We start from the raw sequence: 27,400 nt of genomic DNA on the forward strand, positions 1-27,400 counted from the left end.
ATTTCATTCTACCACATTTGAAGTAAATCATTATTGAAAACTTTTCTAGTTAGTAAGAAAATGTCATATACAAACATTCCACAAGGAGTTTGAGATTAAATATTTGATTTATAGGAGATGAATACAGTATGGTTTATAAAGTTTCAATTATACTATCTTAGAATATGTGTGTTTAAATAAGTGTGTGTGTATACACGCACACATGTATATGTGTGCATATCACACATAAGGCAACAATAGTCTTATTTTTTGATAGTATAACAAATGGCTTGAAAATAATGAGGTATTAAGTTGTTCTAAATTTAAGTAAACCAATGAAAAATCTGAATACTCTTGTCATATTTGGCTTATGTACATTTATGCCTATATATCTACGTCATAATTCAGAGATCATCATTTAACCTATCAAGAAAGCATTCTGATGTATCAGACTGAAAAAATGCCTCTCTATACATCAACAAATTAAAAATGACTTCAAGACTCTCTTCATGTAAAACAAAAAAGAAAACTAATGTTTTTGATGAATATTTCTGGTTTATAAAGATAAGTGAAAAATCAATTACACTCAAATCATAAAAACTTTTGTGAAGATTTTTTTTTTGTGCGCACACATTACATCAGGCACAAAACATAGAGAAAACAGTTTGAAATACAAAGCATGATTACAACATAGGAATACTAAAAAGCACCGAATTAGAACAATTTTATTATTTAACATACCAATTTATATACATCATCTCCCCAAATTAAGAAACTCTTTAATTCCAAGTATAGTTTCCAAATTGAGAATTTTAGTGTAAATTTGAAAAAAAGTACTACAAGTTCATAACACAAACCCACTTTAATTCCTGCATAAAGTATGCAATCTGTACCAATCACCTCTCTTCTACACAAAAGTATATTATAAATAACTTTCAAAAAAAAAAAAAAAAGGTCTTGAATGCTTTATTGCACATTGTAAGGACATATGCCAATAGCTGAAAAGGCTCTCACCCTTCACTTAACTAGCTGTTTAAATAGCTACCTGAAATTTGGTGATAATAGCACTCTGCAGGCATTAGGCATTATGTAGACTCATCTAATGTTAACTGAAAACAAAAGAATATGTATCAGAGAAAAATATATTTTCACTGCACTGCTTTGAAAAATGAGAGGAAATCTAATGTCACTTCTTTTAAAATAAGAATATGATGCTTTCTACCACTTAAAGCCATTACAAATAATCTGAATAAAATTCAAAAGTCCTTTCTTAACACTAGATTTTTCTTCTTCAAATAGAAACCATATGCATGGGCTTTCTTTGCAGTCTTACATTCCTTCTGCCTCATGAAAATAGTCCTTCTTGCACTATGTTCTATTAATGATCAGATTACAAAGCTCTTAATAATGCTGTTTACTATGAACAGAGTTACCATTTTGTTTTTTAACATTCCCAGTCTAACAGTTAGCCAACTCTTAGCACTAGTGAAGTTGAAGGCAATGTGTCGGGGTGGGAGGAGAGAAAAAGTCCAAGTGGGTTTCATTATCCTTAGAGGGTAGGACCTTGATTTATCTTTCAAATTGGGTCTCTAAGCTAACACATTAATATTTTATCAGTCACATGTCAATTTACAGAATGTAGTACTATCTGGTAAATGAATAAAATAAGAATACAAGCATTGTTAGTTTCTAAAATCCTGTCAATGGACAGACTTTGTATTTCAGGGATTAAAACTACTCCAGTAAGAAAAGATTTAAAGGTTGATTAGTCAAAATATTTTGCCAAGGGTCTCTAATACTATTAGCCACTGGCAATCCCCAAGTGGACAGCTCTGCCTCTCCCCACCCTCCACCCCCTAGTAAAACCCTAAAATTGCACTATGACAAAGAAATGAGTTCATGAGAGACCAAGAGTGGGACTGCAGTTAGGGTACAGCCACTTCGAGGAGACGGTTGTTTTTTCGCTTGCAGGTTGGAACACTACCATTTTTTTGGTTGCCTTGTATAAACTTCACGCACACTTTGTCCTGTCTGAATTGAACCAGGAACCTAGGAGAGATGAGAAAATTGGTTAATACAAGCAGAAAACACCAATTATGCTAAACAAGGATGTAAAAAGAAATACTCTGGTCACAATCCTGGATAAAGTGAGTTTTCTCTCTTTTGTCATTAGCATTCCATCTTCCACTAGTATTACCGATATGACTTTCATCAATTTTATCTTTAATGAAAATGATGCATGTTTAGTTATTTCTTATTTATGATGCCCTTCTGAGATCAGAAGGTCTAGGAGTGATTACTCACTCTTGCTTGCGGATGTGGGAAAGCTAAACCTACAAAATGTGTTTCCTCTGTGATTTTTTTTTTTTAATGTTAACTAGGGGTATTTAATTAACCCAAAATTGGGAAGGCTGGAACTTAATAAATATCTAGTGCTGATTCACAGGCATGATACACAAATACATAAAGAGGCAGCTAATGGATAGAGTGCCAGTTCTGGTGTGAGGAAGAACTGAGTTCAAATCTGGCCTCAGACACTTAATTAGTTGTGTGATGCTATTCACTTAACTCCATTTCCTTCAGTGTTCTCATCTATCAAATGATCTGGAGAAGAAAAGAAAAACCAGTCCAGTTTCTTTGTCAAGAAAACCCAAATGGAGTTCCAAAGAGTTAGACCTGGCTTAACTGACTGAACAACTCTTATTTTGTTTAGTATGAAATTATTAGCAAGCTTCTGGAGGAACATTAAAAATTGAATAACTTGCAGTATCAGAGGCAGGTTCACTGGATCATCAATTTAGAGCTAGAAAGCAATAGAGTCACTTGTTGTGATTTTTCATTTTATTGACAAAAACACTAAGGCAAATAAAAGATAAAATAACTACAGCTTTAGGCCATCTGAAACCAGTAAATGGCAAAGCTGGGATTTGAACCCAGTTCCTCTTGTTCCAAATCATATATTCTTATCACTGTATCACAATGAGCCCCAACTGAGCTTTCTGACTCCAAGATGTACACTATGCTAGACAGTCTCTATAGGCACAGGACAGAATTAAATTGGAAAGTACCTTCTACATGTTTCTTATGGAGCAGTTGTATAAATGTTATTAGTATAAGTATGTAGAAAGTAAATTGACACATCCACTGAGAAATCCATAGCAACAGAGAAGATATAAACAGTTCCTGATATTTTAAAGTTAAGTCTCAATTTCAAAGGCTGGACGACTCAATTCTTTTAGACATTACATACTAGGATGAAATTTGATATACCAAGCTCTGGCTCAGACTTATTTTAAAAATACACCATTTCCTGTGGCTTTGAACGGGTTGGCTCTTTTTAAGCCAAGAGCGTAAGAAGGAAGCGTTTTATTCTCATACACAATTCTGTACTATTCATCCTGTAGGATGGGCGATGAGTTTAAAGTTTTAAACTTTTTAAAAAAACTTTTAAAATTCACCTAAAATATCGATATCACAGACATCAATACATCTTCACTTTTAAGGAATACTTTCAGGGAAATTTTTGCTTAAAGTCTTCATGAGTTGGACTGAAATGAAGCTCAAGATCTTTCTAGCTCTAAAGTTCTATTAAATATATAGATAATCACTACTTTTTCCCAATGTATTTTTAATACAATACCTCTTAAGAAGAGTGTATTAATTCCAGCAGGACTTTTAAGTATATATCAGTACATAGCACCAACTTATGGCATCCTCTAGGTACCACTCCAAAAAGTTCCATCAGCAGATTAATGCTGTGAACTGTATACTTTAGTAAAATACATAGAGCAGCTGGATGGTACAGTAGAGTATTGGCTGGGAATCAGAAAAACTCATATTCTTGAGTTCAAATCCAATCTCAGACATTTCCTAATTGGTTGATCCTAGACAAGCCACTTAACTGTTTGCCTCAGTTTCCTAATCTGTAAAAATGAACTAAAGAAGAAAATGGCAAACTACTCCAGATCTGTATTCAATGGGGTCACAGAGAATTGGACATAGTTGAAATAACTAAACAACAGTAAAATATACCCATTATTTGAATTAGTAACATTTAAAAAAATATAGATTTTGATGCAAAATAAATTATAAATCCTTAAAAATCACTCATATGTGGGGCTTACAATAAACTCAATTCAAGTACCATGATATATTTCACAGATTAGATAGAACAGAAATGCCATACACACACACACACACACACACACACACACACACAAGTATATATATATGTGTTTGTGTGTGTGTATGGCATTGTGTGTATGTATATATGTATATATACATTTTGAAGCTCAAAAGAAACCCAGGTAACTGTGGCAGTTGGGTATTTATTTGCCTGTTGTAACTATCTGTAGCCTTCCTGTCTCATTTCATGTCTACTTATAGAGACGACAACATTGTAATAGGAGGTAGACTCGCCTTTTGCCATTCTCCCTATAATTTGCCAAAACCAATGCTCAATGATGGTTACAGAAATTAGTAGTGTTGGAAATAACTGCTTCTACTTCCAAAAAAGATAATGAGTCCAAACTCTAAGAGTATCTGTCTACAAGACAAATGAAAAAGTGGACATGAATCCACTTGAGGCTAAAAAACACAGTGCTGTTCTGGAATGTCTGTCTTACCAGTGGCTTTTTGGAAAACTTTTGTTTAAATCTGAAATCTTCTAGACAGATCTGCTCAGTCTGTAGCAAAGGATCATAGAAATTAGCGGCCTTCAGAGAGGCTCAGAATAAACATGAGGGTTTTCATGTTTCTTTCCTTTTTAAGAAATATTTCCTCAAGGAAGAACCAATTCAAAAATTATTTGTAAGGACAAAACAAATAATAAAAAAAATTTAAAAGTGTTTTAAAATTTGCAAGCTTTTCCTTTATTGTTGCATTTGATCCTATGTACAAATGTATAAGAATAAAAATGATACAGTCCCTACTTTCAAGTAACTTCCATTTGAATGGGGAGAAGGGAAAGAACCTTAATAGGTTCACATGATAATTATGATAGGAAGGATAAGGACAAAGGTGAAACATAAACAAAGTGTTATAAGCAGTCTGAGGAAGAAGAGGGTATTTTCAACTGGAGATGTGGGGAAGGAGAAACTGATGAAGCCTTCATGGAAGAAGCAAGATTGATCTGGGTCTTAAAGGATGAGGAAGATTTCAGTATACAAACATAAGAAGGGACTAGCCTATAGGACTGCACAAAGGCAGGAGGTGATCGGCTATGATTGAGGAACAATTAATAATTGAACTGGATGGAAAAGAATATGTGAAAGGGAATAATATCTTTTTAGGAAAAAAAGCATGGAAAGAATAGCTTAGAGCTAGACTATGGAGGTCTTAAATGGCCCAGGAAAGGGCTTATATTTTATACTATAGGCAATGAATGACCACTGAAAAATTTTGTGTGCCTGACTCCTAACTCCAACACTTGTACCTTATTCTAATTATACCTAGAATCTATGCAGAAAGATCACTTGGATATTATTGAAGTAGCCAGAGTAAGGAGGGGAGGCAAATAAGGCAAACTAACCTACATATTCACTTCCTTCCTAGAATGCACTGAGCAACCATTAAAAATAGAGATTTTTAATGAAAAAAGTTTAAATCAAGCATTCTATGCTTTATGTCCTAGGGCAGAAAAGAGAAGGGCCCTATTTTAGAAATATTTTCAGCAAAAGCTGAAACACAAAGAGTTCTCTGGTCAGCCCTTAGCTGAGCTGAAAAAATTAATTAATCAGAATTTATTAAAACATTAGCCCTGTGGTTAATTTAGATTTAAATGCTGCTGGGAAGAGTATTGCAGTCCACCATGTAGTGTCCATAGACAATAAACCAGTTGCTGAATGAAATAAAAATTAAAATAAGGATTGGCACCTGTTATTTCATTAGCATGAGGAATTCTATGAGGAAAATTTCCCTACCAAGACAAATTGGCATTGCTTCTACAACTAATAGTCTTAGAGAATAACCCTGAGGATATTAAGGGTTAATGATTAGTTTTAATGTAACCATTAGCGACACCAAAAAAAGCATTTTGGAAAAAAGGATATAGTTTAGAAGAATAAATTAAGAATAAACAAAGGAAAATCATTTACCAAAAGAAAAAAAAAACATACTCATCTGAAATTTCAATGTTGAGTTTCTGCTTGGTTTGGCTTAGAGTGGTTCGATAGAGCTTGGTGGCCATTTCAATCAGGTGGTCACTGCTAAAGAGAAAATCCCCTTTACTAGCTGCTCCTGATCCCTGAGAAAGAAAGTAAATGAGAGTTTTTTTAAAAGGTGTAATGAGTTGTGGAGTTACAAACTGTTTCAATTATTCTAGAGACCAATTTGGAACTGTGCCCAAAGGGCTATAAAACTTTGCATACCCTTTGATTTCAGCAGTGTCTCTACTGAATCTGTATCCCAAAGAAATTATGAAAAAGGGAAAAGGATCCATGTGTGCAAAAATGTTTTTTTTTTTTTTCAGCAACCTTTTATTTTTGTTTTTGATTGTGGTAAAACTTTTTTTTTCCTTTTTGCTTTTAGAAAATGGAATTTTATTTGGAACCTAATAGCTTTCCTTCTACAACCTTGTTCATATTTTGCATGCTTTCTAGCATCATAGTTTTACTGTTTACTATTTTTTATCCTTTTTTAAAAAATTAAAATTTTTATTTTCCCAATTATACATAAAACAACTTTTTTGGGGGGAAGGTTATACATGTACATTCATTTTTTAAAAACATTATTTCCTTATGAATCCTGTTGAGAGAGAAAAATCAGATCAATATGGAAAAATCACAAGAGGAAAATAAACAAAAGGAAGAGGAAAAAAGTAAAATAGTATGTGTTAATTTACATTCAGTCTTCATAGTTCTCTCTCTGGATGTAGATGGCATTTTTCATTCAAAGTTTTTGGGATTTCCTTGGCTCACTGAGCCACTGAGAAAAACTAAGTGTTTCATAGTTTATCACTACACATTCTTGCTGTTATTGTGTACAATGTATACTTGGTTCTGCTTGTTTCACTCAGCATCAATTCATGAAAGTTTTCCAGGCCTTTCTATAATCAGATTGTTCATCTTTTAGAGAGCAACAACATTCCATTACTTTAATATACCATAACTTATTCAGACCTTAGCAGTCCTTCTTATAGTGACATGGAACTGGAAATTGAGTAGATGCCCATAAGTTTGAGGAATGGCCGAATAAGTTGTGGTATATGGATGTAATGGGATATTATTGTTCTATAAGAAATGATGAGCAGGCTGATTTCAGAAAAGTCTGGAAAGACTTACATGAACTGATGCTGAGTGAAGTGAGCAGAACCAAGAAAATATTGTACAGAGCAAGAAGATTAAGTTATATTCAACTGTGATAGATCTGGTTTTTTTCCAACAATGAGGTATTTAAGGCAATTCCAATAGATGTGTGATGGAAAATGCCATTCACATCCAGAGAGAAAACTATGGAGACTGAATGGAGATCAAAGCATAACATTTTGTGTTGTTGGTTTGTTTGGTTTTTTCCCCTTCTTGTGTTTTTTTTTTTTTCTTTTGATCTGATCTTTTTTCCTATGCATGATAAGTATGGAAATATATTTAGAAGAATTGCATATGTTTAACCTATATTAGATTGTTTGCCACCTTGGGAATGGGAAAGAGATAAAGAGGGAGAAAAATGTGGACTTCAAGGTTTCACAAAGATGAATGTTGAAAACTATCTTTGCATGTATTTGGAAAAATAAAATGCCATTAAAAAGAAAAAAAAATTTAAAGGCATAATTAGAGGAGAAGCTGACAAAGAGATATGAGAAGATTTCTGGGTTCACTTCAGAGCTGCACACAAGATAAAGAAAAATATCATATGAATTTTCCAAGCCTTTCTAAAATCAGCCTGTTCATTTTTATAGAACAATAACATTCCATTACTTTCATATAACATAATTTATTCAGCCACCACAAAAAGAGTGTAGCAGCCCAGATTAAGAATCCTTGACTTAAAAGGTAAAAAACATAGAATTCAGGTACCTAGAGGAAAAACAGTAATTTGATAATATGTGCTTGGTTAGTAATTGTGGATAGAGCTCTGGGTCTGAAGTTAGGAAGACCTGCATTCAAATATGATTTCAGATATATGACCCTAGACAAGTCATTTAACTCAGTTTGCCTCCATTTCCTTATATATCCAATGAATTGCAGAAGGAAACAGAAAATGACTCCAGTATCTTTGCCAAGAAAACCCCAAAATGGAGTCATGAAGAGTTAGACATGACTGAAACACAGGTTCTTAGGAACTGTTATTTTTTTCAGGAGTAGACTTGAGCCTCAGACACAATATTTACAAAAGCAGTGTTTCTTCTAAGTTGTTCAAAGTCCTAGAGGGAATTAGCCTGGCATTTTTCTAATTGCCTTCAAAGAACAGAAGTAATCATTACATTTGCAAAAAGGGAAGGCTGGGACAGAAAAGAACCATGGGATAAGATTGCACGGGGTAAGCTTCAATGGTCTTCCTAGATCCTGAATTCATGTTTTCAAAGGTCAAGGAGAGGAAATATTAGTTGTGGCTTAAAACACAGCATACCTGAAAAACTGTGATCATGGTAAAATTTTCTCCTGTCAACGACCCATTCTTCACATGTTCAACACCTGCTGATTATATGTTATACAATGAAGAAAAGGATGTGTGTGTGTGTGTGTGTGTGTGTGTGTGTGTACTACTACCCATTAACTGGACATACACATATGAGAAAAAGTTATCCAATAAAGCAAAAGTTAAGTGAACATATCATCAAACATGATTAAAGTTGAGTAGTCACTTAATGACTGGAAAATGCCTGAGTTGTACAAGCTGGTTTCCATTCACCCAAAATGAGTAACTTGAGAATGGCTAAATTCAGCATAAATCTCAGGTTATAAAGTGAACTTTATATATAATAAAGTCAGACCTTTCTACTTTTAAACAATCAGCTTTATAGCAGAAAATCTCTTTCAAATTTACCTCTTTTAGGTGGACAGCAAAGAAACCATCATTTTGTGAGCTCATGGATACTTTGGTAACATCGCCCAGAGGGACTTCAGATTTAATATGTCCAGACTTTTGATCAGCAAGCAGCAGATTATTATTCGTTAGAAGGAAAATCCTGGAGGCACACTGAAGGAAAAAAAGGCAAGATGAAAGACCAAGATGTAAATAACTTAGGATTTGTAATAATAATGGATTGGCAACAACCATCCACACGTTAAAAATCATAAGCAACAATTACTTCCAGAACATAATTTGATTTCATAATATATAACTTTGCAAATAGATAATACATAAATCTACTGAATATGCTACATTTCATGAGAGGCAACATGATAGATTGGAAAAACCTACGAATGTAGAATCAGAGAACTGGATGGTAGACTACCTTGGGCAACTGACTTCCATTCCCTAGAACTCCATTTTTTCACCTGCAGAAAAAGAAAGTACTGTACCAAATGAACTCTAAGGTTTCCTCCTAAATTCCTTCAAAATTCTATGTCAAAATGTTCTTGGCTCTATGACATCATCCAAACTAATGCACCAGGAAAAAACAGGGGCATAGAATTCAGAGCTAGAAGAGACTTTAAAGACCATGATCTCTGTGGCTCTCAAAGGATAGTATGCCAGTGTAAACCAGAAGGCCATTAAGTTTTGCTTAGATATGTTACACACGAGTCTCCCGCCTCCTCTGAATTGGGCCATAATTCCTTCTGACAAAGAATAATACTATGCTGTGAATTTAAAAAAAATCTGAGTTCCAACCATTCTACTAAAACTCGGATAAAGAGAAAGAGGGTAGAGATGGAAGGGGCTTGCTCCAAATTATACTGGTTTCAAATCCCATAGTTCTTTCCCCTACACCACACTGCAGCATCTTTCATAATGACCTTAATGAAAGCCCAAGCAGAAATTTAATCATTAATATTTGGGAAACTAGGTAAAAGCATTCTACTTAATTCACATTTGTGGGTAAGTCTTTACTGTTGGCATTTTTACCTTTCCATTAGCTCGATTAATTTTGTTCACAACTTCAGCAATGATGATTTTTTCTTCAATAGCATCTTTGAGTTTCTTATACTTGGGGTCTTTGCTGATCTCCAGGTAAGCCCCTTGGAATGGCTGGCCAACACTATAGCAATATAAAAGGAAACAAAAATATTTTACAAATAGTTTTAAATGTATATCACAATGTTACAGAATGCTCAGGTTCAATAAAAAATTAAAACCTAATTCTCCTATAAGAATATGCTACCTTCTTAAAAATGCAGACATTCAAATTTTCATATATTACAGTATTTTATTATTTGCACCTGGTCCTCAACCCCAACTAGAAATACTTATTAATTTTATTCACATCTCTTTTTTTCAGGTTACCATAGCATTTGCTAAAGATATCAGTTTCTTTTCCCTATACTTCATAAGGCACTCAACTGAGGAACATTACAAAGTAGGTGCATGATACTACATGAAATAAAAGATCACTCCTTGTCATCTACTCAAATGAAATCTTTAACTGCAGCTGTCCCCAAAGCATTTATTAGCAGCTTTTTCACAATGTGTGGCGATGGGAAAAAGAGTACAGATAATTGCTACCACCTGACACAATGAAAAATTTAATTTTGTCTCCAAGAGGAAAGGAAATCAATAGATGTTTTTGGGCATAGGAGTAAAATACATGTTAGAGTGACTACACACAGAACAACTAATACAGAAGGAAATGGCATGCCTTTCCCCATCCTAGATCTTTTAAATAAAGCTCTCAATAGGAAATACATGAAAAACTTCAATTCTAGCCTTCTGGGACACATTAAGCCACTTTCATCGAACAAGACAGAAAGTGACACTAGCTGCCAAAAGAAAAATTTCAGTGTGTTTACCTAACACATTAATTTTTTTTAAATTAAAGCTTTTTATTTTCAAAATATATGCATGGATAATTTTCAATATTCATCCTTGCAAAACCTTGTGTTCCAAATTTTTTCCCTCTCTTCCTCCCATATTCTCCCTTAGACGGCAAGTAATCCAATACATCTAACACATTAAATCTAACAACATATAACTCTTAAAAAATCTAACACAGTGAAATCATTTATATTGATAAAAATACAGATCTAGAATTGGAAGGGACACTCAGAGAATGCCTAGGCCAACCCCTCTCATTCTGCAAAGAAGGAAACTGAGGTACAGAGAGGTCAAATAACTTGTACAACGTGACAGGTAGTAAGGCCCAAAGGTAGAGTTTGAACTTTAACTGGAGACAGGTCTTTGAGCCTTTCCACACTCTTTCCAGTGTTCCACAGATGACCTGGAGGAAGGAGCATCTTTATAAAATCCAAAGGCCTACAGCTGCTAGCAGGGAATTGGAAGTTTTGATCTGAGCTGAAGAGTCCTTATAATTGCAAACAAAATTCTCCATGCTTGAGAACTGGATAGGAGACTTAAGGAAGAAAATTCTCTATAGATGATCATGAAACACTCTGTTTTCCAAAAGCTGCAATGTCATAAAAAGTTTTGGAAGACAGCACAGTCATTTTATTATTAAAGCTTCTTAAACCATGGGTTGTAATCCCATATGAGGTCTCATAATTGAATGTTGGGATCATAAAATTATGATCATCAGTAAATTTTTGGTTCATATATCTATTTAAATATCTATATACCTAGGGTTGTGTAAAAATGAGTGGGAAAAAGTTTATGAAATCCTGCTACAGACCAACAAACATAAAAATACAAGTGACCAAGTAAAAATGGCTTAGGGTCTTGCAGCCATTTAAAAAATTTCTTAAGTGGCAATTCAAAAGTTAAACCCCAAACTGTTTAAATTAATCAAAATGCTACACAAATTCTGCTAATTAGCATCCTTAGTATTGTTTCTAAATAACCACCATCTTTAGGAAATCTTCATCAAAAATCATTATCAATTTTCAAAGCATGTTACATTAATAAAAAAAGTTAGTTTCCAAAAAAAGACAAATATTTGATTTCTAACTTAAGCCTTGATTTAAGTTACAAATCAGCTATTCCTTATTATTATTATTTTTGCCATCTTTATTGCTCTAAAAGAGTGTGTCTGACAATTTAGGGAAAGTGATGGAAAAGGAATATTATTTCAAACAAACTGATCTGTGTTAATTCCATATGAACCTTCACAAAATATAGAGCAATATACTTTCATTTTCAGATGTTCTTTTTGGAGAAAATTATAAAACTGCCATAAAACTTAGGACTTTATAAAGATACTTTTTTTCATAATCATCAAGTGAAAAAAATATACCATGCAAAAGAAAAAATGAACATTAGAAGACATGGTTAGAAAAGTAGGGCAAGGCATCCAATACTACAGATGGCCTTTCTTTCTGCACCTGCAATTAGCAATTTGTTCCTTATTTATGAGAGCTATGGGCCTATTTCATAGGGAATCAGCTAGCTGCATGTCAATTAACTAATGCACACTGAGTTAGTAAAGCTAAAGGGCACCATTTATGGGATCTAAGAAATCCTCAAAAAGCTCCAAATTGATTCACTCTCCTAATTTCATCATGCAAGTGTAATTCTGACCAATTTCACGGATATTTTAAAGGCAAAATAATTTGGACAATAATTACTGTAAAACAGCCAAAAGAAATTTTATTTATTCTCTGGGAATTATGGAGAGTGCCTCATAATCCAACATAAAATACTCAATCTTGATGCTGAATAGCTCATAAAAATTAGGACTTTTAAAAGATGTCTTACCTAATTAATCTATAAAGTGTTGCGCATCTTGCCAATGATTTAGACAAAAACATTTAGTACCATTTCACTAATGTAGTAACATACAATATGTACATAATAAATATTTTTATTTGTACAGTTAACAAATAACTTATGACACAAGGAAATAATTATTTGCTACTAAACTAAAATACACCTGAAACTACTGCCTCCATGCCTATTTGTTAAACCTTTTAAATTATTTTTGCGAGTAAAATAGAAACTATTTTTAGTTTATTTATATTTGTATTTATAAATATATAATATATTTATTTATATACCTGGATGGGTATAAGGCTTTCTTGTCTTTGAAGAGTTCACTGGCTTCCAATTTCTCTTCATAGATAAGCTTCCTCTGATCTGTGAATTGGTCTCTGTATTTTTTACACTGAAAGGTATCACATGAAAGAGAAAACCAGACATGTTTTCTTGCTATATTATCAATCACATTTAAATAGCGTGGTAAGGTCATTTGAACAACAACAACCATAGAGATAAACAATATAATGAAAATTTACTTTTAAGACCAATACAGCAATGAAGACAGACACAGTGCCTTATTGAAGATCTTCTAAAGTTTTAAGTTGCCCAGCAGCTGCAAATTTGCATCGGTGGAGGGAGTTGTATCACTGAGAGTTCCTTTTGTTGAAGTTCAGTCATTTCAATCATGTCTGACTCTTTGTGATCTCATTTGGGGTTTTCTTAGCAAAGATACTGGGATAGTTTGCCATTTTTTCCTTCCAGTTTGTTTGACGGATGATGAAACTGAGGCAGAGTTAAGTTACTTACCCAGGGTCACAGAGTGTTTGAGGCAAAATTTCTCCAGACCCAGTGACTACTATCTCCATCTAGCTGCTACAGGGAATTCCCTATGTAGAAAAAATCAGAAATATTTCCTTCTCCTCTCCTCTCCAAAAATTCTTAGTCTTTTAGGGGAAAAAAAACTAATAAAATATAATTATTTCCCCCCATCAATATAATACAGTTTTTTTCTATACGCTCGACAAAGTCCTCTCTTTAGGCATGTACCATTCTAGGAGCACCATTTTCCCACTCTTAGGCTCAGATCACTCTAGTCATCAGCATTCTCTCATCTTTCACTAATTATGTAGAATGGATGCTGCATGCAGATTCTGCATTATGTGGTTAGGAGCTGCTAGGAATCCCAGGGACCTAGAGCTATGGCAATGCATATGGAAGACTAATTACATTTTAAGGTATACCTGTGCACAGATGCCATCATGTAGTTCAGAAAGAAACAAACTAACATTAGCTTGATGGCTCTTGTTAAGTTCACATATGGAACTAAGGATAGAGCTGGGAAGAGAAATCAGAAAGTCTGATTTTTTTAAACATGATATTCTAATTCTATCTATTCAGTTACTATCAGTGCACTAATAATCATAATCCACATATAGGGATTTACAATTCACAACCTAGGTCCTAACAAGCTAGGAATCCTAGGATCCAGTGTCAAATAAAATGTGTACCAGATGTGTGATCTCAACCAAGATCCTTAAGCTTCAGTGATGCTGCTTCCTAATCTGTAAAATGAGAGGCGTTGAACCTGATGATTTCTAAGCTTATGATCCCAGTGGGAAGTGACAAAGTACAGAATATGAAAAGATCATCAAGATTAACCAGTGTAACCCCACTTTTACATATAATTTAATGGATTTACCCAAGGCAGGGATACACTGGTAAATGTTTAACAACTAGCTCTTTGAAAAAAAAAGTTTGAATAAGTTTTAAGGTTAATTTGCATTATTAACACTTTCTCCATCATTTCCTTAAGTCTAGATGTTCAACAAAACAAAAACATCATAGCCCTAATTTGTAGCCTTTGCCAATTTCAGAGGTTTAAGTGCACACACTGGAAATTTAACAGTTACACAAAAAGTGTATTCCTCAGTGGATAGAGCACTGAGCTTAGAATCTGGAAGACTAGTCTTCCTAAATTCAAGTCAGATCTCAGACACTACTTGTGTCACCTTGGACAACTCATTTAACTCTGTTGCCTCAGTTTCCTCATTTTTAAAATGGGCTGGAGAAGAAAATAGCAAACCAGTTCCGTATCTTTGCTAAGAAACCCCAAATGAGATCACAAAGAGTCAGACACAAATGAAATGTCTCAAAGACAACATTCTTGTATAAAATGCAGTAGGTTATGTATTTCACTTACTGCCTAAAGGCTTCTTCAAACATACATTTCAGATTCCTTCTTATTCACTACCCATTAGTGGACCTTTCTTATAAGAAATATATTATGTTGTCACATAAGATGCAGACTTGAAAAAAAGTAGTGTGGACTCAGCAGGTATAAGGTAAAATCTTAGACTATTACTTCTGATCTGTGTGACCAACTTGGGAAAGTGCCAGTTTCCTTGTCTAAAGAATGAGGGGGAGAGACCATACAGCCTCTGAGGTCTCTGCCAGCTCTACTTTTACCTCCCAAGCACCAGATTATATAAAAATAGGCTTTCTGGATTAACTTTCTCCACTTGGGAGAAAATTTACATAAATGTCAGGGACTTCAAAGTCTTGTTGCCTTTCTATAGCAGAGGTTTATAAATACTATGATGTGATTTATACAATCTGAAAATCTGAAATGTGCCTTTCACGCCAATGGCTCTTAGTGGTCTGAAAAGGCTTTGATTCGCTGGTTTTGAAGTCTATATCATTTCTTCCTCCAGGCATATTCTTTGAAACAAAAGCAAGTAGAACAGAGAAGCTCCATCTATAATGTAGAATCCAATTTCTCAGCTAAAAATAAAAAGGGGCAGGTTACAGTGAATGTATTTTTTAAAATGTCTAATGCATGCATTCCCTCATTTCATAGGAGTGTGGACAAAACCTCAGTTTCTAGGTTATGTGTTGTGTTTAAGGAATGAGTGAGGGGTGAGGAGAAGAAGTTCAGTACCTATAATCTCACTGGGATGACTTCACTACTGTGGAAGATGCTTATCTGTCCCTTTACAGAAATTATCGGTATTTGTCATCATTATCTGTAATCTATCTCCTGAAAGAAGTCCCTGGCCAGTAGTAGACCACCATCACAGACATCCTATGTTAGAGGCAGAAATAGAACCTGTTTTCTTGACTCCAAGATACTCTATTTATAAGAACTCTAATTCTTTACAGAAATAAATTTTAAGAATAACTTTCAGTTCTGAGGGCTGCATAGGAAGCTTTAAAAGGCAGAATCAGGAAAAAAAAGTAACTCATGTCAACACTGAGTAGATTTTTGCCATCTCCATGATATTTAAAACAAGCTGTACATGACTTAGTTCAAATAGATGATGCTTCATACAGCTTTTGAAGATAATTAAACAGAAGCCATCCCCACCATCATGACCAGCAGAGGGTATGGAAGGACAATACTTTTCCTACAATACCTTTTTCCTGCCATTAGCTAGAATATATTACTCCAGGAGCTCCTAGATTACTGCTGTGAGGTAGGCAGTGAATAAGCATCTAATAAATACTTTCATATAACAGGTATTATACTTGGAATACAAGAAAAGTTCCTTACCCTCAACCATTTAACAAGGAAAGACAACATGAAAATAAGTATGTATATACAAGACAAATACAGGGTAAATGAGAGAAATTCTCAGGGAGAAGACACTAGGATTATTAGTTAAGGAGTAAGTTATCAATCCTGGGACTGTTCTCTGCCATCATGGAAAGAATATTTCTTAAAAACATAATTTTATTATAAACTCAACAGAAAGTCAAATTCTCTGAAAGTGACAGCATATGGTACCCTACCCTCCACAAATGGAAAATCCTTTTAAGTTCTTTGTGAGTAGAATCCAAGAAGAGGTAAGGTCTTGCTGGCCAATTTTTGTCTATCGGGGATAAAGAAGGCATCTTATTTTTCATTTCCAAGAAGTATTTCTGCACCTGTGTTGAATTTAAGATGAGAGATTAGATCATTTGCATTAACTGAAGAAATGCATAGTTTCATATATAAAACACTGCCAAATCTATATATAGTATTTTAGATTTTGTTTGCTTACTTTTGGCTGAAATTCTTTGAGCCCGCCTTTAAGCTTTTCTGAATAAGCATTTTAAGCATCCTTTACCAACTGTTAAGGATTATTAAGGAAAGAAATGGAGCTTTTGGCTATTTCTTGGTGATAAAGAGTGATGGAAGAACTAAAACTATAGTGCAAATCCAGCCTTGGACACTTACTGGTTGTATGACCTTGTACAAAGTACTTCACTTCACTATTTGCCTTAGTTTCCTCAACTGTAAAGTAGGATAATAACAGCATGTATCCTGCAGAACTGTTGTACAAAGTGCTCAATTAGCATATTGTCTGGCACATAGAATATGATTATACATAAAAGACTTATTTTCTTGCCTTCCTCCTGCACCTTCTGTATAACCACACAGACCCTCTCCTTTCATTTGTTTCAACCCTCTACCTTTTAGCTCATTAAATTCTATTAGAGCTAGTTTGTTATTCTGTAAATTTTTATACATATGCATGTCTCCTGATATAACATAGGGAATAGAGATTATCTCACTTTTTATCTTTGTATCACCAGAGTCTAGTCAGTTGGTCAGTCAACATTCTTACTACGTTCCAGGTATTTCATACTTTGGAGTTGCAATATAAAGAAAAGCAAAAATATGTCCCTGCATCAGAGTGGGGAGTCCAACAGGGGAAAAAACCCTGAAAATAACTAGGGAAATACAAAATATATATAGAGTAGAAGTAAGATAAATTCAGAGGAAAAGGCACCAGCTACTGGAGGCCCTGGAGAAATCTTGCAATAGGTGATAGGATTTGGGAGGAGTCTGTAAGAAAGCCAGAATTCAAAGGTGTGGTGGGAGATTGGTCTGGGCACGGTCAAGACAAAGGTTCCCAGACAAGAGACGGAGTGTTCTGTGTGAGGAACTGAAAGTAAGTCAATTGTAGAGTGGAGGATGAGGAATAAAGTGTAAGAAAACTGGAAATGCTATGTTTTTTAAAAAATACATTTTCACATATATTTTATTTTTATGCTTTAGAAAGTGAAAATATACATGGGTGGAAATCTGTATTAGTAAGGCAAGATTACTCTCTATATAGCGGAGATACTTTAATCTAGAGTCCATGAAGTTGATATATTTTATTTTATACTTTTCAAGACACTATTCTGAGAAGGGATACATGGACATTGGGCTGCCATGGGGCTTTAGGACACAAGGGAATATCTGTTCCATTTGCACTCTGTCGGAGTTTTCCATAACAGTGGTGTATACTTTGGGTGAATATTTGTCTTTGTTTCATGCCTTTTTTTTATATTGACGATAAGAGGATGGCTGAACAATGTTATTTCTGTTTCTGCATCTACTAGTGAATATTTACAAGATCTTAACATTTACATATTGGAACAAAGCCTTTAAGATGATGCTTTTCTCTTATCCAGTCAAATGCCTTTTTGGAATCTACAGTGATAAACACAGCTGAAGTTCATTATCTGCATCTTTTAGTCAGCTGTGTGACTGAAGTGGGTGATCATGTCCAAAGAATTCATCATGGAGTGGCTGATCTTCTGGTGGTAAATCTCTCCATAATCTTGGTAGGCTGGTATTTAGACCACAGACAAAAGTCCTTGTAAGATTTTAAGTCAGCAAATAATGTCCTAACGTTCTAAAACTAGAAATTTCTTTTACAGATTTGCAAGCTGAGCATTAACACAAATGTCTCTGTGCTTCTTCAGAGCAAAAAGCACTCTCAGAGCTTGAAGAGATGGACCATCTAGTCCAATCTATCTGAGGGAAAAAAAGTGTCCTCTACAACAGACTCCACCAAGTGGTCATCTAGCCTTAGCTTACAAATCTCCTAAAATTATGAGAGAATCTACTAAATTATAAAAAAAAACAAAAAACAAAAAACAAAAAAAAAACACCCAACCTCATTCCACTTTTGAATAGTTATAATTCTTTGGAAATTTATCCTTACGTAATCAAGACTATCTCTCTGCTATTCTCTTCCATTTCTCACAGTTCTGATATCTAGGACCAAGGTGAAAAAACATAATGGGTCTTCCATGTGAATAGTCTTTCAAACACCTAAAGGTAGCTATGATATCCCCCTATCCCATGCCAAGTCCCTTGTTCTTGGGCCCAATCTCCCCAATTCCTTCAACTGATTCTCAAGGGCCATGATTTTAAGACCTTTTGCCATTCTACCTGTCCTTTTCTGGATATTGTCAGGTTAATCAAGGACTGTCCTAAATGACTATCTGATAAGCATAGAACCCACCACCTCCCAGTCTTACAAACTTATGAAATCTCTTAATAAACTCCAAGTCTGATCAACTCCCCCCATCACCACCATATCAACCTGCACAAACAGTTAAAAAAAAAAAAAGGAATAAATTTTTTTTAGATAGCATCAGTAGAATTTGTCAGGCTCTTATGTTAAAAACTTGCAATTATCTCATTTGAATTTTATATCAATCCTGTGGTATATTATTATTCCTATTTTACAGTTAAGGAATTTAATTTCACTAGACCAAGTTTGAACTAACATTTTAGCCTAAGATCTTCTGGATTCTGACATCCAATGTTAGTTACTTACAAATTTAATAAGCAAATAAAACCATGTTACTATTGAAAGTCTTAAACAAGGCAATAACATATCTGTGAGGCATTCCACTAGAAACCTCCTTCTTGGATAACATGAAATTATTAATGACTTCTCATTTAATCATTCCTGAATCTAACTATACTGTAGTCTGGCCTGAAGAGTATTATCAAAAACTATTATAACTCAAATTGGGACTGGCTACTATATGCTATCTGTTCCCCCAAACAAACTTTATTTTTCTATTCATATTATTTAACATTTATATGATAGTCTTAATAAGACATAGACAAAGTATAAATGGTTTGAACTTACGATTCTCTGAAGTGTAAACTCATAAATTTTCTTGCCAGCATTGGCTCGGAAGAATTTCCGGTATTCTCTACGTACCTTAAAAGAAAAGATTAGGATGATTAAGTAGATTGAGTTCTGGTATTTCTTTATAAAAGGTAGTATTTTTCTACTTAAGAAAAAAATGTTAGAAAAATGAATTTACAAACATGCTTTCCAGAAATAACCAAAATAATTCAAGCATACAAAAAAAAAGTGATAATTAGGTAAGAAAAAAGGTGAGGGGGAGGGGAAAGAGTTAGAAAAGATGCCAAGAAGTAATACTTGATTTTTTTTCAAGAGTTCTGGAGTTGGAGGTTTTTTTTTTAAAAGATCCTGATTAACTTTTTAAGAATAGAGCATTTTAAAAAATAAATTCTTAAAATTAAATGTATATATTTTTTAAAAACCACATAATGATGTTTTAATGTATCTATTCTCCAAAAGAAAAATGAATATTGAAAAACTACTTAGAATAAATAATATTTAAATTCTAAAAGATATACAAGTGACAAGATAATCAGAATATATGCTCCTACCTAGAATTAAATTTTAATAAAAGTGAATATAAATATTTAAACATATGTGTGTGTGTATATATATATATATATATATATATATATATATATATATATATATATAAAACTCTTATAGCTATACTATTATTATCTGCTATGAAAGAAGTTAAATTATCTAACCAAAAGGAAAAACTTTTCCTTCGATGTTCATCATCATATTGAAATAAATTCAAGAATCAATATTTAGCTATCAAAACTTTGGCTTATTCAAAAAAATAACTAAAGAGATAGTTCCCTTTGCATTTTTAAAAAATAAAACACAGTACAAGTCCAAAGTTTCAAGCTCTAACCAAGAGCCAAATATATTTCCTTTACATTTTAAAATTACCTCTTCTTTTTCTTTAGACTCTAAGTGATTAATGATCATTATTTCTCCTGGGTAACAGATTAATAGAATATTTTAACTTACATTCTACAATCATTTCTGGCTACAAGGAAAAAAAAGAATAAAGCTGACAAATTTTCAAATCCAAACACTACTTAAACTATTTTCACTAGAATACATTTTGTATAAATGGACAAGGCACATATGTTTGATTTAGGAAAAGGAGAATCCCATCATAACACAGATCATTGGTACCTCATGTTAGATAATAGCATATGCAAAATCATTATCCTTTAAAGAAAAAAAAGCCCTTAAGGCCTACTGGAATCTGTTAAGCCTACAAAATGGCATAACTCTAAAATTGGATCCAATTTGAGAAATTCAGTAAATACTGACTTGACCCTTATAAGGGCTTCTAATGTACTTTGAAATTATTTCCAAGTGATACTAATTAAAGTAGCAAATCAACCCATAGCATAAAAATACTACTCATAAGTTCTTTGTAACTTACTCTGTATAAAATTCTTGAACTTGAAACATTTAGCTCATATTATTTAAGCAACAGCTATTTTAAAATGGGAAACCTGATTTATTTTTTAGCTGCTATTTTTAATATTTCCACAATGCTAGGTAAAAAGTGAATTAAACTATTCAGACAAAGCGGTGAATCACATAATGATAATTAGGAATGATTACACCGATGATTTACTTATTTTAAAAATACTTATTCCTCAACAAAAATAAACAAATTACCACATATAGATAAGATGAAAAAACAAATAAAAGGTTTAGTAAATTACTGAAAAACAAAATGATCACATGGTACATTTCTTGAGAACAAAGGTGACATTTGTTAAAGTTTTTCTTTTCTTTCTTTAAAAATTGTTGGCTTAAGCACACAGTGTATCTACAATAAGAAGATATTTTATCAATTCTCCTTAGCTAAATCCCTTATTTTTTCAATTTCAGATACATTAATTAAAATGGTAATCTGCTAAAATCTTATAAATGGAACTAGTGATCAGAATTAGATTCTTCATAGTTATGATTTAGATTTCCTATGATTATTCAAATTCAAAAACATGTGCTTATCTAAGAGAGAATACTTAAATCTGTTTTCATAAATAATATCCTCTTTCTTGAAAATGAATAAAAAAGCAAATTGCACCATAATTCATTTTGCTGACATGATGTAGCTGTCAGAATATTGATAGAAAGATAAGAATAAAAAACAAGCTATATCAGAGAAGGCAAAAATACGTTGTTATGGTCAATAACTGTGTATACCCAGTTCTCTTCAATGTATCCGGGGCCTCATCAATGTGGGAATTCTCTCCAATGGTACAGAATGAAATCCATTCATACTACTTATCTTGTGTGGCTTCTATTTGCTTCTCCCAAGTGGCGTCTCTCCAGTGTGTTAAGAGATTTTCCTCTAAATCTTTTTCACACTATGTGGAATATACTCAACCTTGCTCTATAATAAGAGCTAGTGTTTATATACATAGCATTTTAAGGTTTCTAAAGGGCGCTAGAAATATTACTTTTTTTTGATGCTCCCAAGAATTCTGGGAGGTGGGTGCTATTATCTTCCCCATTTTCCAAATGGGGAAACCAAGGCAGAAAAGTTAGGTGATTTGGACAAGACACACAACAAGGAAGCATCTGAGATCAAAATTTGAACTAGAGACTTCCTGATTCTGGGTCATCTATCACCTGGCTGTCTGTTACACAACTAGCTCCTTTTTTTCATTCATAAACTTTTCTTATAAAGCTACTTCTGGCATTTTTTTAACATAAACTTTTTTGCTAATATTTTAACATGACATAATCACACCTGCCATGTATGTGTGTATACTGATGGGTAATTTTTCATTTTAAATTATTAAATACTATGTTGTTTCATGATTTATGTTCATGCAGAATTACTAGAAGAATACTGTGGATAAAAAAAAGGGCTATTGGTTCTAGGAAATGTTTGAGGTCATTTAAAAAACTAGTACGATTTCCTAAGGCTAATTTTTCTCTTCTTCTCAAATTTTGGGTCTGGCTTAAAGCCTAAAACATACATATTGACCACAGGCATTCCTAATCTACTTGCTTTTATCCTGGAGAGAAAGTTAGATTAAACTCTTTAGAGTGATGATGTATCTCCTTGAAGAGGGTCAGCAATGTTCCAGGGCTTAACTCCATTGGCATCCCCACCTATGCAAAAAATAGCCATTTGGAATATCTCTGCATTCTATAGGAAATATTTTTTTTTGATACTCTTTTATTGATACTTGATGATGAAACTCTGCCAGGAGACTGGTAAACAATTCTGAGGAGGATAACATTATCTCCCTGTTTTAAGCTTTATTTGGCATTCAAAATTAGAGGAACAAAGTTATTTTGGTAGTTACAAATTTCAACAGAGCTTGAACAATTTTGACACACATCTTAAGAAAGGAAAAAATCTTTAAAATGCCCCAGAGTGGATCATTTGGAAAGTTTTCTGAAGTCTAAAGCGATATTTAGTTTATACACCATGATTCTAATGCCGTAACACTTGCTTTAAAGCAAACACATTTTCTGAATTTAGGGTCCTGATTTAACATGAGTGGTCCATTAGCCAAGCCTCCAGGGCGAACACAGATTGCCTTTCTTTCATCTAAATGTAGAAATGTAATGAAGCATAATTTGAATTACATATTGAACTTGCTCTCTGATGGGTGTTTGAGGGAAAGCTGTGCTGTGGGGGTTTCTCTTTCTATAAATCTTAAGGCATTAAAATTAAGACTGATAAAAGGAACAGAGGAAATACTATTAAAAGATGTTGACTTATTTAATTGAAGTGAATCAATGTTAGAAGTTCGATGAAATAAAAATGTCTCTAAAGAGCATTCTAAAATATGTCATTTAAAGAGATTATCAAAACATTTATTAAAACTGGAAAATTGTTTACATGGCTTATGCCCCCAAAAGAAAAAAAAATTAAGACTGGAGTTTAAAAGATAATGCAGATCAATAGCAAGCACAAAAAAAAAATTGACAAAAAAAACCAGTTGATGATGTTAGTAGGTGCCACGCTTTACTGAGTTGATTGTTGAGAAGGAGTGTTTGAGAAAGTACCTTCAGTCCAAGCCAGTAAGCCCAAATGACAGCAACTGCATGCTTACGCCTAGCCTCCTCCTTCAAGCGTTTCAATTCCCTTCGAGCCTAAAAGGTTTAGATAGTGAATAAAAGAGACAGCCCAATGCAGATAGCACAATGTCCAGAAAAAAGCACTCCCAAATAGAATAGCTGATTTATGAATAAAGGTTACAGAATGATGAAAGAACAGGATATGACCATTTAAACCCAAAGAATGAATGTGAAAATGGTGCAAAGATCACTAGTATTTTCAATGGAACAAGAGTCTTCACAAGTCCACTTGGGGTATATGAGGCCACATCCTACCACTCTTCCCTTTTTCTGTCTTGTGCCTTCCCTCTTTTTTCCTTTCTTTTTTATTCTTTTGCATTCCTTACACAATTACTCCTTAAAACATTAGGGAGACAAAGGACAAAAGAAGCCATATGCCTTTGGTTTTATTAATTAAAAAGTAAGATTTTTAAAAGGAAGCACTCTTAACAGTGACTACAAAAGGGGAAAGTACAAATAAAGGTGGTTTCCCTGAAGACTGACCTTTATATTAAAAAATTTTATTGTATTAATTAAGAATAATAATCTGAATATTCTTTATGAGAATTCAGTTGCTATTATAGCTAAGTATAAAAGGAAATATAATGAAATGAACTTCAAACCTCAGTGAGTTTGGAAAAAGGAAAAAAATGAAGAAATTGCCCAGTTTTAAGGTTAATTATAAACAGTCAATTTTAAATTAATTTTAAGTATTTATTATACCAGAAAAGAAAATGATGTTTTAATGACTGCATGGAAGACAATATTGGAAATTTTTCTACCTTTAATTCCGGTACTTCATTGAAATTGTACACAAAATTGTGAATTTGACTCTTTTTTAAAAGTTCATAAGATTTCTGTTTTAGTTGTTTGGGAAAGGTTCAACTTTTAGATTTATTTATGTTAAACCTTCAATAGAAACAATGATTTTTTTTTCAATAATATGGCTATAGCCATGTACTTACACTATTAATAATTTTCACATAAAATGAATGGTTGGCGTGTTTCTGACTATGTGTACATCTCAAAAGAGATAGATATAATCAGATTGCTTTCTATCTTGGGTGAAGAAGGGAGACAGAGGGAGAAAAATTTGGAACACAAGGTTCTGCAAAGGTGAATCTTGAAAACTATCTGTACGTATTTGGGGAAAAAATATACCATATAAAAGAAAAAAAAGGAAGTAGATATGTGTGATTCAAGTATAGAATCATGTAGTTCACTCTCGACTATAGATCTCAAATAACTACAGTTCCAATTACAGATGGAATTTTGAGAAACATTTCTTAGACTCAAAAATAGATGAAAATAACTTTGATTTACATGAAGAAATACTTCATGTCATGTCATGAAATTCTAAAACCAAACTAAGTAAATTGTGCCAACTGGGCTAAGACATTATCTTGATGTGTGGAGTTCTGCTGTGCCCTGTTCCCACTCTAACTTCCACTTATGTGTTGTCTGTAATTATTTGAATGAAAAGTCCATGAATGTAGAGGGCTGTCTTACTTTTATTTGTATCCCAAGTGATTACATGAAGCCTGGTACATAGTATACTTTTAATAAATGCCCTACTGATGCATCTATAATATAATAGGGTGTGTGTAAATCTACTTTAGATAACTGTGCTCTTTGTATAACTTTTCTCATTAAAATTGCAGTGATGATAGTAATAATAATTGATATTGTAGAGCATTTGAAAGTCTGTGTTAGATGTAGGCTTTGAATCAGAGTCTTCCTATGTCCAATGCTTTATTCATCAGATCAGACTACCTCAGAAGGGCCACAGCAACAGTTTTAACTTTAAAAAGAAATCCAAATTTTGAGCAAAGAGAGATCTTTAGTTGTTTAAAGTAATAGAAATATCTAAAATATTGCTCCCTGGAGTATTTTCAGTGTTCACACAGCCTACAACTCTAGCCTGGGGATTAGCAAGAGTATTTCAGGAGGACTTTGTTTCTGAAAACAAACAGCTGATGCTGAAATTCCGGGGATTCCTTGGGGGCCATAAGCCTAGTTTTGCATGGAAACAGCATTCTGTTTAAACTCAGATGATAATATTTTATATTCGTAATGTTTCCTACCCGATATCATAGGCCTGATTTTTAAATTTCATTTTTAAACTTCTCTTAAACATATGTGCTTTTTAAAGTTTTTTTTTTAAGCATTTCCAGTGTAAAGAGATTGCATGAAATACAATCCACATTTAAAAAGCAAATTACCATAGAAAGTTACACATAATGGCAAATAGCCAAGGGAAACATGCATGCTCCATTTTAGTTCAAACAATTTAAAAACCTACTCTTTTAAATTTATAACATGTTTTTAATTCTACACTAGCAACTCATTAGTAAGCCATTAGTACTATGCCTGGACATGCTTGAATTTACTACAAACACTAATGACATTAAAAATCTTTTTGTGGCATCAAATGCATGCACCAATATTAGCCAACTTCAATATTAGTCATTAATCCTCTCTATATGCTACTGAATAAGCTTGGGGACCATCAGGTCACAGAAGGAAGTGATGGGATGTGTGCATGAAGTACCTTAAGTCCAAGCCAGTAAGCCCAAATAACAGCAATAGCATGTTTATTCCTAGCCTCCTCCTTCAGTCGTCTCAGTTCCCTTCGCGCCTGTGGTGTATTTGAAAAGGAGTTATAGAAAAGTTTAAGGCAGAAATGGTTACTGCTGGTTCCCAATGGAGAAAGAAAAAAAAGAAAGAGAGAAACGAGTCAGTATAAAACAGTTAACTTGAAAGCATGTGCTGCTGTTTCACGCCCAAACTGTTGAAAAACAAGCAAGCAGCAAAAAGGGAAATAAATGCAAGTTTTGGGGAGTGTGAGCCAGTGATGTATTTATCCGTTCTTTATTAGGGAGGGACCACAATTCTGCTCCCGTGTCTCTCCCCAAATTGCTGGCTCTGCCTACCTGTGTACCATGCCAAAAAGCAGCAATGGTGGTAACAGCTTCCTGACAGCGCTTTTCATGTTTTAATTCACGCAGAATCTTTCGAGCCTAATGTGAATCAAAAGAAAAAAAAAATTAAAAAGTAAAATAGATTGTCTCCCATCCCATTTAAAACTTAAACTGTTTGCCTTGGTTTTACTCAACTGAAAAGTGAGGATAAAAACAGTACCCATATCTCCCAAGGCTGTTGTGAAGATCAAATGAGATAATATTTGTAAAAAAGTGCTCAGTGAAGTATCTGGCACCTAGGAAGTGCAATATAGTTATTTTTTAAATGAAGATAATTTTAAAAAATTTCAAGACATCACCATGACCATTCATTCCTTCTCCTTTAACAACCACAAAGATGAGATGGGAAAAAACCCCACCTCCTTGTAGAGATAGGAAGGGGATGATGAATTCAGAAACATCACATATACTATCAAGATTCTATTGATGTGTTTCTCAGTTTTAATCTAAACAGTTTCCTTCCTTTTTATTTTTTGTTAAAAAGGATGACTTTCTGGGTGGGATGTGAGAAAAAGGACTATGATGAGAAAATTAGATGATGGGAAAATGAAAGATACCAATAAAAACACTTTTAAAAATTAATTCTATTTTTCAAAAGCTTATTTTTAGAAGAACTAATGTTATTTCACCACCATTATATTTTATGAGAGCCAAGTCTTCACAACAACCCTGTGAGGAAAGAAGTCCCAAGTATTC

At 33.5% G+C, this 27,400-nt stretch overlaps 1 protein-coding gene across 5 annotated transcripts in view; it reads right to left on the minus strand.

The window, feature by feature from the left end:
* Positions 1 to 514: 514 nt before the first annotated feature.
* Positions 515 to 27,400, minus strand: part of MYO1B (myosin IB) — a 213,650-nt gene continuing 186,764 nt past the window's right edge. For 3 of the 5 annotated variants that reach the window (XM_051985985.1, XM_051985982.1, XM_051985984.1), the window contains exons 22-31: positions 26,657 to 26,743; positions 26,275 to 26,361; positions 23,673 to 23,759; positions 19,644 to 19,718; positions 16,513 to 16,647; positions 13,023 to 13,129; positions 9,985 to 10,117; positions 8,962 to 9,114; positions 6,096 to 6,223; positions 515 to 2,028 (exon numbers count right to left, since the gene is read on the minus strand). In XM_051985985.1, the coding sequence (XP_051841945.1) occupies positions 1,905 to 2,028; positions 6,096 to 6,223; positions 8,962 to 9,114; positions 9,985 to 10,117; positions 13,023 to 13,129; positions 16,513 to 16,647; positions 19,644 to 19,718; positions 23,673 to 23,759; positions 26,275 to 26,361; positions 26,657 to 26,743 (1,116 nt within the window). In that variant the 3' untranslated portion in view covers positions 515 to 1,904. The remainder of the gene's footprint in view (positions 2,029 to 6,095; positions 6,224 to 8,961; positions 9,115 to 9,984; positions 10,118 to 13,022; positions 13,130 to 16,512; positions 16,648 to 19,643; positions 19,719 to 23,672; positions 23,760 to 26,274; positions 26,362 to 26,656; positions 26,744 to 27,400) is intronic. The other 2 variants (XM_051985986.1, XM_051985987.1) reach the window with 2 other exon arrangements.

This window comes from Antechinus flavipes, chromosome 3 (genome assembly GCF_016432865.1).
Source record: "Antechinus flavipes isolate AdamAnt ecotype Samford, QLD, Australia chromosome 3, AdamAnt_v2, whole genome shotgun sequence".
Taxonomy (NCBI): domain Eukaryota; kingdom Metazoa; phylum Chordata; class Mammalia; order Dasyuromorphia; family Dasyuridae; genus Antechinus; species Antechinus flavipes.